The 16531-nt window shown below is 42.7% G+C and overlaps 1 protein-coding gene across 1 annotated transcript in view; it reads right to left on the reverse strand.

Annotated features, from left to right (window-relative positions):
* Positions 1–16531, reverse strand: part of hectd2 (HECT domain containing 2) — a 117446-nt gene that overhangs the window by 53713 nt on the left and 47202 nt on the right. Inside the window, exons 5-8 of the mRNA XM_078222919.1 lie at positions 12938–13027; positions 11062–11126; positions 4267–4312; positions 3472–3581 (exon numbers count right to left, since the gene is read on the reverse strand). Of these exons, the coding sequence (XP_078079045.1) occupies positions 3472–3581; positions 4267–4312; positions 11062–11126; positions 12938–13027 (311 nt within the window). The remainder of the gene's footprint in view (positions 1–3471; positions 3582–4266; positions 4313–11061; positions 11127–12937; positions 13028–16531) is intronic.

Here is a 16531-nt window from a genome sequence, read left to right on the forward strand (position 1 = left end):
ACTTTCCTCACAAGCTTGGGTTAGGGTGGGGAAATTTATCTAGGTTTATTTCTTCTGCTCACTAAAAGGCAAGTTCCATTGGATGTTTGTCCATGTAATCACTATTAATGCACTGACTGGGCACATGCAAGCACTAATGGACCATGCATAAATATCAGCTATAGGGTAAAATAAATTAATGTGGCCCGACCCACTATACCATAGAAAGTAGTCAGGATTTCCAGGACACGAGGGATTATTAGAAAATTATATAAGATCGTAAGAAATAGGAGCAGTAGTCCATTCAGCCCATCGAGCCTGCTTCACCTTTTGGAGAGATCATGACTGATCTGATTACCTATAACTCCACTTTCCTGCCTGACCCCAATACTCTTCGCTCCCTCATAGATCAAACATCTGTCTAGCTGACACATGAATATATACTATGACCCAGGCTCCACAGCTCTCTAGGATAAATAATTCCAAAGATTAATGATCCTCAGAGAAAAAAGTCCTCCTCGTCTGTGTTATTTTTTTATACTGTGGCCCCCTGAGCGGCACGGTGGCACAGTGGTTAGCACAGCTGCTTCACAGCACCAGGGATCCAGGTTCGATTCCCGGCTTGGATCACTCTCTGTGCGGAGTCTGCACGTTCTCCCCATGTCTGCGTAGGTTTCCTCTGGGTGCTCCTGTTTCCTCCCATAGTCCGAAAGACATGCTGTTTAGGTGCATTGGCCATGCTAAATTCTCCCTCAGTGTAGCCGGACAGGCGGCCGGAGTGTGGCGACTAGGGGATTTTCACAGTAACTTCATTGCAGTGTTAATGCAAACTTACATATGGCACTAATAAATAAACTTAAACTTAGTTCTAGATTCCCCCACAAGAAGAAATATCCTCTCAGCATCTGCCCTGTCATGTTGCCTTGCAAATAGATAATTACTCATTCTTCTAAACTCCACTGAGTGTAGGCCCAAATTACTCAACCTTTCCACCCCACCTGTGAGATGTTGTGGGACCCACTTCCAGGAGTTCTTTTGGCCAAGTGTCAAAAAAGCATGGTGGCAAAAGCCAGCAGTGGAGCTGCCGGGCTACACACTGCTTTTCCCACCCGAGTTGACACTTAGTAAAGAAAAGCCAGAAAATTACGCCCATCATATAGGATCACTCTTAAAAAGAGGATGCTTTACTGTGAGGTCGTTAATTAATCTTGTATCATTACATATTAACATGTCTAAAATAGCTTGTTTCCTGGTTCATTCCAGAATATATTGTTCTAAGAAACTGTCCCAAATACACTATGAACTCATTCTCTCGTCTTCTTTTGCCAATTTGATTTTTCCCATCTATATGAAGATTAGAATCTCCCATGATTATTGCAGTACCTTTTTTACAAGCCCCCATTATTTCTTGATTTATACTCTGTACTATACTATAGCTACTATCAGGGGGCCTAGAAATTACTTCCATCAGTGACTTCTTCTTCCGTTTGCTTTTTTAAAAAACATATCCACCCATCTTGATCCTCTGAATGATCGAATCCTTACAGTGCAGAAGGAGGCCAATCTGCCTATTGAGCCAGCACCAACAACAATCCCAACCCAGGCCCTATCCCCATAAGCCATGTATTTACCTTGCTAATTTCCCTAACACCAAGGGGCAAGTTAACATGGCCAATCCACCTAACCTGCACATCTTTGGACTGTGGGAAGAAACCGGAGCGCCCGGAGAAAACTCACCCTGACACGGAGAGAATGTGCAAACTCCACACAGACAGTGACCCGAGGCCAGAATCAAACCCAGGTTCCTGGTGCAGTGAGGCAGCAGTGCTAGCCAAGATCACTTCTCACTACTGATTTTATCTGGAGTGTTTCAGGAAAAATAAAACCTCTGTGATAAGAGTTTATTAGTTTAGGTGAACATGGCTATAACATATCATTCACAAAATAGTTTCTTAACTAGTGGCCCAGCACCCAAGTTAGTCATGGTTATAAATTCCTATCCTGGAGTTGTCGGCCAGCTCAGCTTTCATCCCAAACAGTAGCCCAAACACTTCACAATAACGGAATATTCTCTCTCACAGGAGAAGAATCTCATATTTTCTGGTGGGTCTTGCCAAAACAGCACTTCTCATCAACTGTGAATGCAGCAACATCAACAGTAATCATAGCCAGGGGTTGGTGGGTGAAGGGAAATAGCAAAACGGGAACAAAGCAACAAATAATCATCATGACTGAGTTGTACATTAGGGTTTGCAGGAAAGTTAATTACACAATTAACAGCTACATGTCTGATTGGGGGGAAAATCATTGAATCCCTACAGTGTCAAAGGAGGCCATTTGGCCCATCAAGCCAGTAACGACAACAATCCCACCCAGGCCCTATCCCTGTAATCCCACGTATTTACCCTGCTAATCTCCCTGACATTAAGGGTTAATTTATCATGGCCAATCAACCTAACCCGTACATCTTTGGACAGTGGGAATAAACCAGAGCACCTGGAGGAAACCCACGCAGACACAGGAGAACGTGCAAACTCCACACAGACAGTGACCTGTGGCTGGAAATGAACCTTGGTCCCTGGCGATGAGGCAGCAGTGCTAACCACTGTGCTACTCCAAAATCTCAACTTCTCCCATTTTCCTTCCTGCCTGAGCACATTTCTCCATCCATCATTAAGCTCTACCTAATTATTTGTAAGTAGTTTATAATCTGGTATTTTATATGTAAATACAGGTAAAAATGTCATAGTCCCAGATGGCCATAGTCCCAGATGACCATAGTCCCAGATGACCATAGTCTGCTTTTTCCTTTGAGGGTGAGGGCTGGCTGGTGGTCATTCAACTTGAGTTAGCTCAGTATTCTTCCCGCTGCATTAATGATTTATAGACAACAGGGAGGTAATTCTGACTTGGTGTGACGAAATGGATGAAAATGAATCAGCAACCCATTTTACATTTCGCTCAGATTTGATTTCCACTTGAGCTAGAATTACTCCCATGGATTGGAGAAATGGAAGGCAACAGAAGGAGGGAAATGCGATCGCATTAAAACTGTTCACAAATTACTTTTACAAACAATTTATATTGGTAAAATTACTTCGGCAATCCAATAAATGTTCAAACAAATCTCAGCACTTCAGACGTTCTCCCTGTGGATTTGTCCTGAGGTCAGATACGGATAGCAGACATTTGCATCAGAGCGAGATCCATCAATATCAATTTGGCAATCTTTCCTCATGCAACCAAATCTTCTCCCAGTTAGTTAGGCAACACCCGTGTGATGTTGAATGGAGCAGAGCCAAGAAAAGATCTCGAGAGATGTGAATCTCCTACTAAACATTGTGACACTGAGATTTCAGAACAAATCAGAATCGCACTCGATAGCCCATGGTTTACCCCACTAGTTAATGCTTACCATTTGTAACAGAGCTAATTATAAACCGGATCTGACTCAAAATACTTAACACTCATTGAAAGAAAAAAATACATTACTTTTTAAACCAGTGAACTAAAAAGTGATGATCCGCTTCAGACAAAGTGGAAGTTTGCCGTAACAAATGGGCATAGATGACATATGTCGATGTGCTTGTAAACTGTGGATTCTACAGGAAAGAGAAAAACTAATATATAGTATTGGTTATCTGATTAGTAGCCCAAGATCCAAGCAAATGACAGTGCTCTTGTTTAACTGTTTCAATACGCAGAATATGAAAACAACACTGTATGATAAATATATTACATAAAAAGCGGCATGGTGGCCCAGTGGTTAGCACTGCTGCCTCACAGCGCCAGGGACCTGGGTTTAATGCCTGGCTTGGGTTGCTGTCTGTGTGGAGTTTGCACGTTTTCCTCGTGTCTGCATGGCTTTCCTCCGGTTGTTCCGGTTTCCTCCCGCAGTCCGAAAGACGCGCAGGTTAGGCGCATTGGCCATGCTAAATTCTCCCTTGGTGTACCCGAACAGGCAGCGGAGTGTGGCAACTGGGGGATTTTCACAGTAACTTCATTGCAATATTCATGAAAGCCTACTTGTGACACTAATAAATAAACTTAAATTTTAAAAGTTACGGCACAGATGCAGGCCATTTGCCTCAATTAATCTATGGCAGTGTTTGGAACGATATAATCCCTATAGTGCAGAAGGAGGGCACTTGAGCATAGCTAGAGGAGGAATGTTCTAAAGGATTGTGAGTGGCTAGTGTATTAATTCACTGAATTATACCCCATGCATCTGATATTAGTGATGTCTTTTCAGAGAATAACCCTTCACCACAGGAAACAGTTTCATACCTGCACAAGTAAAAAGTAAGCTCGAAGGTCATCTTTTGTCCGTGGTCTAGAAAGAGAACAGAAATTCAACGCGAATCACCATGAAGGAGAACTGGAAGTGTAAAGTTTCTACATGAATTTGCAATGACATGCTTCACCAATAACCATATCAGCATTATAAAACTGGGGAATTATCAGTTACTAATAAAACCAATGAATATTATTTTCAAGAAGCAAACAGTGGTACTCTTTTCTTCTCCCCTAAAGGCACAGTTCCACAACATTTTTCATGCTGTGATTACACCAGCCAAACACTCTGGCCAAAATTTACTGGCCCTTCCCGCTGGAGGGATCTGCCAATCTCAGCGATGGTGCCCCCATCCCCACGTTTGACAGGTACCCCTGTGATGGAAGGTGCAAACCGCAGAAAGAGCAGTTGACATCGACTGCACCCACCGTCGGCCAATGGCAGGCCGTCTCCCTGTAAGTGGGGGAGGGAGGGAGGGGCGGGAGGGGATGGAAAATCCCACTCCCCTTCCTTATGGGACAGGTGTGCTGGTAGGCTGTTCGACTATTGGGAAATTGTAACCAATCCGATTCCCACACACAGCCCCACAACCACTCCAGCTGCCACCAGTTAACTCAACATAGATTAGTAACTGAACCCAGGTTCTTCTAAAGAGAAAGGTTTCTCCAGAGACAAACAACTCTTTTAGAGAAAGCAGTCAAACTCTGATTTAACATCAGAGACTTTAGATGGTTGTGACTCAATTACCCAGGAAAAGTTAGAAAGATTAAAACCAGTTCTAACTCCTGGATAATTATACGACTCTATTCGACGACACAACACACCGACCGCCACCCACCCACCCCACCCCGGCTACCCACCCACCCCACCCCGGCTACCCTCATCCCCCGCCCCCTGACCCCGACAACCATCAACTACTTCCCCAACATTCGGACTAAACTGTCCTAGATCCCCACATCCACATCCCCCCAAACCCAAACTACACCCTCCCAGTCACCTGACTAAACCATCCCACTCCCCAAATACCCTCACGAACTGCCAACTCGCCTCCTACACATGACTATCCTCTCTACCCAACTACCCTGCCAGTAACCCCTCCACCCAGACTATTCCCACCCCCAATCACCCAACCCACCCTACCTATTTACCCATTTGGCATTTAAGCAAAGGGACATTTAAACTTACTGGAATACTAATGCTAGTGCCATAAAAAGGGCTTGGCTTCCTTCGCTGCTCTTACCCTTTTTTGAGGGAAGGACTCCGACTCTAGCAGATAAACTCCAGCTTTCTCAGGAAGCCGGATTTGGAGGTCCGGTTGAAGTGGAAACAGATTCCAAAGGCGTGTGCCACTCCTCGAAAGATTCAACCAGTTGTCAATACTGATCTATCTTTTATAACCCAGCTGCCTACAAAGCAACAGTCAGCCAGAGATATGTGCAGCCATGTATAGACCTTCCTTCAGCATCAGAGCAGGTGTGGTAGTCAGATGCAAAGTCATCAAATGTGACTTTAAAATAATAATTGTTTTTTTCTGTTCTGATGCTATTGAAGAAATGTAATATAAAATTAAACTCTTGCAATAGGAAAAGGGAAATTCTTTAGGTCCTGATAGAGTACAGGGAGAAACCTTTCATGTCATTCAATTAATTAAGACAGTAGTGATATTAACTGTACTTCATTCACTTAATTTTGCTTATGGGAATAATATCAATTAACAGTTTTTAAACAATATCAATGCCAAAGATACAATGCAGGCAGGCAAAGACCCTCCCCCCCTGACAGATTCTGCCTCTCTGACAGTGCTGGTGGCAGCTTGGATTTTGGCAACAACGCTTTAAGGCAGTCTGGAGCTGCCAAGATCCCGGCCAATAAACAGGCACACAACCTCCAGAGCTCTGTATGGGTCTGGTTGGTAAAACTCCCCGAAAGTCACCTTTCACAGTAACTTTCTCCCTTTACAATGCCAGATAAATTAGTATCCCCTTCATTTTTGCCTGGTAATGCTCAATGGCAGAAGATACAAACTGACAAGTAATTATCAGATGTATTAAGCACATTTTTGATGATCTTTAAAACGCACCCCAACTATTAAACCCTTGGGTGCATTTTAAGACACAGTTTAACACAAAAAAAAGTACAGCTATCATACAGTGTAATATTATGTGTGACAAACACAGAAAGGAGTCCAGCGGCTCAGCAGAGTCTATGGAATGTATTCTGTAAATGTAACTGCACTACATTGGGCAGTCTGTAAATCCCACTCAGTTAATCTTCAAGATTTATCACTAAACTAAATTCCACCCAGTAAATGTCATTTTAAACAGCTGCCAACTGTCTACGTTTCTGTCCTTATTAGGGTGAGACGTTTCAGTGTGAGTGAATCACAGAATTCCTTCAATTGTAGGTCTGGGAACACGACTTTGTGATTAAATGGGAGGCTGGTCATTAGTAACACAAGAATCTCACTGCTCAAAGTTACTTTAACGAGACGGCCTAACAAACAGCTTTGCTGATATTTTCTTTCCACCCCAGAGTTCAGAGATTATGGGCCATTATAGAACATAGACCATTACAGCGCAGTATAGGCCCTTCGGCCCTCGATGTTGCGCTGACCAGTGGAACCAATCTAAAGCCCCTCTAATCTACACTATTCCAATATCATCCATATGTTTATCCAATAACCATTTGAATGCTCTTAATGTTGACGAGTCCACTACTGCTGCAGGCAGGGCATTCCACGCCCTTACCACTCTGAGTAAAGAACCTACCTCTAACATCTGTCCTATATCTCTCACCCCTCAATTTAAAGCTATGTCCCCTCGTGCTAGCCACCACCATCCGAGGAAAAAGGCTCTCACTATCCACCCCATCTAATCCTCTGATCATCTTGTATGCCTCTATTAAGTCACCTCTTAACCCTCTTCTCTCTAACGAAAACAACCTCAAGCCCCTCAGCCTTTCCTGGTGATTAATGTTACCATTATCTGCGGTAACATTGCTGTTTGTGGGAGTTTGCTGTGCATTAACTGGCTGCCCTGTTTCCTACATCACAACAGTGACTACACTTCAAAAAGTACTTTGTTGGTCATAAAGCTCTTTGAGATGTCCAGTGGCTGTGAAAAACATTGTATAAGTGCAAGTCTTTCTGTTTTGATGAGAGGTGAATGAGAAATTGTGAGGGGTAATTGAGAAAGAAAAAAAAAGAGCAAATAGAATGGGGTATGAAAGAACCTAATTGGATTTCATTAAACAGTTGGAAACGGAACAAGTCAAAACTCATGCCGTTGCCAATAGTTTCAGAATGCTTTGCATGCTGTGTTCGTAGTTACAGTGAAAACATCAGTGAGCACAAATACAAAACTTGTAGTTTTTTTTTACAAAACAGTATTCAATTTCTTCCTATGTCCTGAGTTACAGGGAAACAACATTGCATTGTTAAAATGGATAAATTATAATTCGCTAGTGTGATGGAGAACGCAATTCACTGAGACTAGACCAAAATTCTATGATGCAATAGAAAGCTGTCAAGAGGATTGGAAGAGTTTGAGAATGCTGACCCATGGATCCAAGAAATTTCTCCTCCTCTCAGTTTTAAGGGTCCTGTGGTGCTGCTGAGTGCTGGTTACTGGGTGCAACGTCATTGATCCTGATCATACGACTGAAATTATTATAGTGCAACCTCTTGTACGCATGGCCAGCTACAAAGCTAGGGCCAAGTGAGCCGAGAAAGTGCACAAAGAGAAATCTTTTCAGTCTTTCAAGGTATCCACTTGTATGTGGATGTTCTATACTTTGTGATCTCCTCCACTCTTCAAAGTGCCTTAGGGAATGGCAAACAATTCCAAATTTGTTTGCCTCCCCTTTTGCATCTTAGCCACCATGAGATTCACCACCTGGTCTATAAAGCACGGCTGCTCAAACTTCTTCACAAATTAATCATATTTCTCAATTTTGGACCATGCTCTCCACAAATCCAAAACTTATCAAGTCATGATTATTGAAGCATTGGGCAGGATTTTCCAGCCACGCTCGCCCCAAAACTGGAAAATCCCACCTGAGGTCAACTGAATCTTTCCATAGTCCGCCCCCCCCACCCACAATTCCCATGGTAGGCGGGATGGGAACATTCCTGCCATTGTCTTTTGTAAACCACCTTGTATAACTGAAACCCGTACCACTGTTTCATGATGGTGATGTAAATGTACTTTGTCATCTACACAAGGGTGAATGACCTCCATAAGAAATAGGAGCAGAATTAGGTCATTCGGCCCATCGAGTCTGCTCTGCCATTCAATCATGGCTGACATGATTCTCATCCCCATTCTCCTGCCTTCTCCCCGTAACCCGTGGTCCCCTTATTGATCAAGAATCTATCTATCTCTGTCTTAAAGACACTCAATAACCTGGCCTCCAGAGCCCTCTGTGGCAAAGAGTTCCACAGATTCACCACCCTCTGACTGAAGAAATTTCTCCTCCTCTCAGTTTTAAGGGAGCATCCCTTCACTCTGAGGTTGTGTCCTCGAGTTCTAGTCTCTCCCACTAGTGGAAACATCCTCTCCATGTCCACTCTATCTAGGCCTCTCAGTATTCTGCAAGTAGCAATAGATCCCCCCTCATCCTTCTGAACTCCATCGAGTATAGACCCAGACTCCTCAACCATGGCAATTATAATCCACTGCAGGTTATTTAATTAACTGGGTTACACACGACTACACACTGATTGACGACAATCAATAGAAAGTTAAATGATTTCTCTATCCAGAAATACTATTAATTTCAGGGAACCACTTTTATAAATGCAATTGGTAGCTATGTCATTGACATCATTAAGAAATTGACATTAGTTCCCCACATCTACCAATAAATAACATCATACAAGAATAATAGGTGGAACTTCAGACTAGAGACATCACTGTATCGACTTTGCATTATAGGTAAGATCAGAGAGGAACCCAGATTACCAAGTTCTGCCCCGAATTTTGCCCCATTCCTATATTCTGCCCCAATGCCATCCTCCCAGAGCCAGGATTTTTTCACCCATAATCTTACCGTGTGGGAGTCGGTTTAGCTCAGTTGACTGGGATGGAAACATAGAAAATAGGAACAGAAGGAGGCCATTCAGCCCTTCAAGCCTGCTACACCATTCATTATCATGGCTGATCATCCAACTCAATAGCCTGATCTCACCTTCCCCCCATATCCAATGATCCCCTTCGCCCCAAGAGCTATACCTAACTACTTCCTGAAAACATACAATGTTTTGACCTCAACTGCTTTCTGTGGTAGCAAGTTCAACAGGCTGATCACTCTCTGGGTGAAGAAATTTCTCCTCACCTCCATCCAAAATAGGCTAACCTGTATTCTCAGACTTTGATACCTGATTCTGGACATCCCCACCATCAGGAACATCCTTCTTACACTGGCTGGTTAGTGATGCAGTGTGATACAAACAGCATGGGTTCAATTCTCGTACCAGCTGAAGTTATTCACAAAGGCCCTGCCTTCTCAATTGCCCCTCTCCTGAGATGCAGTAATCCTAAGGTTAAATCACCACCAGTCAGCTCTTCCTGTTCAGAGGGAGAGTGAGACTGAGTCAACTGGGACTATACTCATTGGAATCTAGAAGAATGAGAGGGGGTCTTATAGAAACATATAAAATTATGAAGGGAATAGATAAGATAGAAGCAGTGAAGTTATTTCCACTGGCAGGTGAAACCAGAACAGGGGACATAGCCTCAAAATAAGGGGGAGCAGATCTAGGACTGAGTTGAAGAGGAACTTTTTCACACAAAGTGTTGTGAACCTGTGGAATTCCCTGCCCAGCGAAGCAGCTGAGGCTACCTCATTGAATGTTTTTAAGGCAAAGATAGATTTTTGAACAGTGAAAAAATTAAGGGTTATGGTGAGTGGGCGGGTAAGTGGAGCGGAATTTATGAAAAGATCAGCCATGATCTTATTGAATGGCAGAGCAGGCTCGAGGGGCCAGATGGCCTACTCCTGCTCCCAGTTCTTATGTCATCTGGGACTGTGGCAACTTTACTCTTACTGTTTATTTTACTTCTGCATTGTGTCCAAAAATAGTAGCATAACTTGATATCATATGGTAGCACAATGGTTATCACTGTTGCCTCACATAACCAGGGACTTTGATTCAATTTCAGCCTCGGGTGACTGTGTGTGTGGAGTTTGCACGTTCTCCCCATGCTTGTGTGGGTTTCCTTCGGGTGCTCCGGTTTCCTCCCACACTCCAAAGATGTGTGGGTGAGCTTGATTGGACATGGTAAAGTGTCCCTTAGTGTCAGCGAGATTAGCAGGGTAAATGCGTGGGGTTACAGGGTTAGGGCCTGGGTGGGATTGTTGTTGGTACAAGCTCGATGGGCTGAATGGCCTCCTTCTGCACTGTAGGGGTTCTAAAACATTTTACTAAATGTTAGTAGTAATGAATGTAAATACCCTTAATTGGTAGCTAGGGATTTGTCTTTTCTTATTCTTTTGGCTGGAAAATCTTGCTGCTATGTTCTAACATGGTGTTCTCGTCTCCCACTGAAAATAACAGAGGAACATGTGTAAAATTGTTTTTTTTCCTGCCCTTCCCTTGCTTGCGGCCATCAAATCATTGGGACCATGTTCAATTATAATATTGCTTTTCCCTATACATAACAAATCCAAACAGAATCTACCATCCATGCATATCTCTTACAAACACTTTCCAGATTACTGAACCAATCGATAGACTGAACAACCAAACAATTGTTAGTCTTATTTCGAAAAATGCTGCTGAGACTTACCCTTTCCATTCCCTCAGCAGACTGTTAATAATCCCTTTTAATACAGTTTTCTGGATATCCTGGGGCTGAAAATAGCAATTGCAACTGATTGTTATAGACATTCACTCAATTTTAATTGCAAAAAATAACTGATCAATACATTATTATTCCCTTTGTATTTTATTAATTAATATCCACAATGTGCAGTTTTCACTGCAAACGAATGTTTAGCAAAGGAACGTGTATGCTCAAATTTTATGAAGTCCTACCAGACCTCCAATGGCGTTATGTATAGTAGATTGATGTATACGCTGTTTAATCAGAATAGGAACACCATTATTCCACACTATTATTCTGCTGGTGCATTATCTTAACTAACTGAATCCTTGAAGCGAAGTCCTTTCAATTATTTCAGGGTATGCGATGGGACAGCAACACATTTGAATTTTTCAGAATGAACATTTACTTTAAGTTATTATGCAATATTGCAAATATTTATGGATTGATCCAAACTTATTTTTATAGATTTGTATCACAGCAAGTGCAAATAGGTGTGACAACTATTGTTTTGGCCAGAAGGTAAGATGAGTCAGCAAAATAACAACATTTAAGTGCAATGATATTGTATCTTTAAGAAATATATGCATATCATGTTTCTTTTAAGGGGTATATTTAGAATTCAGATCTGGTATGCAAGGTGCCAATCTGTCTGAGAATTGGTAGCTGGGAGAACAGGATAAGTACCTGGGGTGTTTATTTTGAGCTGAGCTAATGTATTTTTGTTTACTTAGTTTTCCTCTGGGGTTTCAAAGGAGAGTTTTGGTTAGGTTGATTGACAAGGACAGTCATGTGCTTAATTGGAGTAGCTACGCTTGCAGGGATGAATTACTGTTTCACTTTCATTTTTAAAATACAAGCAGTTTGCTGCCCGGACTGTCAGAAGGAAGCAATGGCTTTCTCTCTCTCTGAAAGCTCTAGAGCTGATAACCTGAGACAAGCAAGTAAGCCTGTGTCTTGATGACTAATTTTAAAGAGGGGGTTTAAGATTACAAGAGAAATATTTCTTGAATTGGAACTCAGAGAAGTTGTAGAGTCATAGAAGTTTACAGCATGGAAAAAAGCCCTTCGGCCCAACTTGTCCATGCCGCCCAGTTTTTAACGACTAAGCTAGTCCCAATTGCCTGTATTTGGCCCATATCCCTCTATACCCATCTTACCCATGTAACTGTCTAAATGCTTTTTAAAAAACAAAATTGTACCCGCCTCTACTACTACCTCTGGCAGCTTGTTCCAGATACTCCCCACCCCTCTGAACCCTCTCACGTTAAACCTATGGCCTCTAGTTTTAGACTCCCCTACCTTTGGGAAAAGATATTGACTATCTAGCTGATCTATGCCCCTCATTATTTTAGAGACCTCTATAAGATCACCCCTAAGCCTCCTACACTCCAGGGAAAAAGTCCCAGACTATCCAGTCTCTCCTTATAACTCAAAAGGTTAGCAATTAAGAAGTGTATCTTGCTTAAGTTTTGTTCAATTCTTAAGCCAGTTCATTTATTTAGTAAACTGTGTTGGTAAATAAAATTTGTTTTGATAAAAGCTTTCCAATGTGTCAGTAAAATCGTGCCTGGAATGAAACATCATATTCTCACACATTAATGCCAAAATAGCAAAGTTTCAGGGTCCAGTCTGACTTCATTATCTGTCTTGGGATTTCTGATTCATACCCTAGCATAAGCATGTACCAAACGCAAAATGATAGCTAAAGTATTAGAATGCTGTCATTGTATTTTATAAAAGGGCATTCTCTAAAAGTTGTTTTCCATGGAGGGTATTCGGTTGAATTGAAATTTTTAATTTTTTCATATTTGATGAAGATGATAAAACATACACTCACCGTGTTCAGTAAGGTTTCATAGACACGGTTTGTAAATTCAACATTAACGCCCGGATCATCAATGGTGTTAAAAGGTGCACTGGCATCCCGCTATGAATTAGCGGAAAATGAAATAAAATATAATGATTTAATTTAGACAAAAATAAATAAAGCAGCAACACAGTGAAAACAAGATCGACATTTTGGTGAATGTTAGAACTCCTCCTGCCAGTGGGACATTTTGTCCCACCAAAGTCAATGGACTTTTGAACAGTTAGTCATGCTCTCTGGCCTCACCCCATCGTGACGGGCCTGGACTATTCCACCCTTCATTTGCCATACACGGCAAAAGCTAAACAGTCATTAAAAAGGAGCCAAAGCGACTCTTATTTACTGTAATAAATATCATAAATTCAAACCGAATAAACCCTTGAAAAGTCATTTTCAGAAATTTAGAAGGTGCAACACTCATGCCACCTTCGCACTGCTATTGACTGTTGGGCAGGATTTTCTGGCCAGTCCCGCCAGCAGGATTTTATGGTCCTTCGTACAGCGACTCCCCTTTTGCAGGTTCCTCGGTGGTGGAGGGCGAGAACAATGGAAAATCCCATTGACAGCGGCGGGACAGGACGATCCCACCAATGGTCAATGGTGGGCCACCGCTGTGAAGCACGCTGTGGAAAATCCCACCCATTGCCTCAATGTACAAGCAAAGCAGCATCGAAACGTGTGAAAACACCATCTTGTCGCCTACTTTTGAAGCAGCCACACTTGCAGTATTGTATTTTTCAAAGGGCCTGTTTCTGTGCTGAATTGCTCTATGACTCCAGCCAAACACAACAGGGGCTTCATCCCAGGACACTCATCAGGGTGCCCTGTCTCTCGACCTCCCCTCTACCAGTAACCCCATCGCCTCGAGCATGTCAGGCTGAAGGTGGTACACCTCTGTCTAGGCCTCGGGTCACTAGAGGATGCCTGCCAAGCTCCTCACAGTCAACAGGGCAAGACAGTCAGCAGGCTGCCCCCACCATAGCTACAGATGTGACGGCTGCACCTGGACATAGCAACAGGATAATTAAGACGTATTGACGGCATGGTGGCACGGATATATACTCATTGTGAACATTTGAGACACATGTAGATATATGCTCACTTCTACTGTTTGGAAGTTGCCTCGATTCTATCTTGCTGTTAGTTGTTTCAATGGCTGCAGGCATTTAAGCTTCTGGAACACAAGTCCCCATCAGTGTCCAATCAGGCACCGTATCTACTGCTGCTGCTGCCCTGATGTCAGATTTGGATGGATAGCGTGAATACCCAAGGGGAGTTAAATCTACTATGTGAGTGGCAAGGTACAATGTCGATGTAGCTCGAGGGTTGAGAGACTGATACTCTGCACTGTCTTCTTATCAGAGGCTGCTGTTAATGTCCGGTGGAATCTATAGTGGGCACATTCAGTCATGAAGGGTCTTCCTTGGTGATTTGTCATTTTAAGCTAACTAACATGCAGGTGAAGACAACAAGTGAGGAGGGATTGGAGTGTAGGATTTAAGAGGTGTGTGTATGCAGCACACCACTTAACTTTAATAACACATTTCCAGTTGCTGCTACTGAGTAGATGGCCAGATGAAGGAGATTTGCCAAAATAAATAGTGTTTACATTTCCTTCTAGTATTAGAGAATTTTAATGTTGTAAATCTTATTAAGTGAGAAAGCAAAAGCACCAAAAGGATTTGGAAAACCAGTTTTGAAGCGATGTGCCCAGATACAATGAAGCAAATACAGAAGTTACCTTTGCTGGTTGAGAAATACCAGTCAGTGCCCTGGCTCCATTCCTTACATAAATGTTGAGGACCTGATGCATGGCATTATAGGTTTTCTAGAATACAGGTGATCTGTTTTATTTTAGCAGCAAAATGGTCCCTCTCCTGTGCAAATTTGCCCTCCAATTTGATTTTCAAGCTTGCTGACGACACCACCGTGGTGGGTCAGATCTCAAACAATGACGAGACAGAGAACAGGAATGAGATAGAGAATCTGGTGAACTGGTGCGGCAACAATAATCTCTCCCTCAACGTCAACAAAACAAAGGAGATTGTCATCGACTTCAGGAAGCATAAAGGAGAACATGCCCCTGTCTACATCAACAAGGACGAAGTAGAAAGGGTCGAGAGCTTCAAGTTTATAGGTGTCCAGATCACCACCAACCTGTCCTGGCCCCCCCATGCCGACAATATAGTTAAGAAAGTCCACCAACGCCTCTACTTTCTCAGAAGACTAAGGAAATTTGGCATGTCAGCTACGACTCTCACCAACTTTTGGATCATAGAAAGCATTCTTCCTGGTTGTATCACAGCTTGGTATGGCTCCTGCTCTGCCCAAGACCGCAAGGAACTACAAAAGGTCGTGAATGTCGCCCAATCGATCACGCAAACCAGCCTCCCATCCATTGACTCTGCCTACACTTCCCGCTGCCTCGGCAAAGCAGCCAGCATAATTAAGGACCCCACACACCCCTGACATTCTCTCTTCCACCTTCTTCTGTCGGGGAAAAGATACAAAAGTCTGAGGTCACGTACCAACCGACTCAAAAACAGCTTCTTCCCTGTTGCTGTCAGACTTTTGAATGGACTTACCTTGCATTAAGTTTATCTTTCTCTACACCCTAGCTATGACTGTAACACTACATTCTGCACTCTCTCGTTTCCTTCTCTATGAATGGTATGTTTTGTCTGTATAGCACGCAAGAAACAATACTTTTCACTGTATGTTAATACGTGACAATAATAAATTAAAATCAAATCAAATCCTCACATTCTCATTCCTTGATGTCACTAAATGTTACAGTTAGTTTTCATCTTATTTTTCATTATTTCCCTGTATGGTTTAAAGTTTATTTATTAGTGTCACAAGTAGGCTTACACACTAACATTGCAATTAAGTTACCCTGCCACACACCGGCGCCTGTTTGGGCACACTGAGGGAGAATTTAGCATGGCCAATGCAAGTAACCAGCACGTCTTTTCGGACTGCGGGAGGAAACCAGAGCACCCGGAGGAAACCCATGTCGAACATGCAGACTCCACACAGTGACCCAAGCCTGGAATCGAACCTGGCGCTATGAGGAAGCAGTGCTAACCACTGTGATGCCCACTGTATGTATTTGTGTTGAATATATTTGTCTATGAATCTAAGCACTCATCCCAGCAGCAGTCACTGGACTTTTGCATTCTTTACCCAAGGTCAGCAATAGCCGCCCAACTTCTGCCTTGACTGAAAGTTGCTAACCTGGTGCAGTCTGGTCCCTGCACTCGATGGTGGCCAGTGCACTAAGGTCTCGATAGACACTGAATATTGTCCCCATTTCAAAATCATTGTCCCATTGTGAAAATCTCAAAGTGACCTGTTGAAACTGGGGATCAAGGTTTCAGTTCGGTTGATTGGTAAGAAATATTTTAATAATTTACTAATGCTTCTGCTGGGATTTAGTTCCATGTGTTCAATATTAATATATCCACCATTCTATCAGTAACTCTTTCAGTTTTGCTACATCCCTTGTCATCTTATTAGGTTCTTGATTGGTAAAGGGATCAAGGATTAGGGGGAAAAGGCGGG

This window comes from Mustelus asterias, chromosome 11 (assembly GCF_964213995.1).
Source record: "Mustelus asterias chromosome 11, sMusAst1.hap1.1, whole genome shotgun sequence".
NCBI lineage: Eukaryota > Metazoa > Chordata > Chondrichthyes > Carcharhiniformes > Triakidae > Mustelus > Mustelus asterias.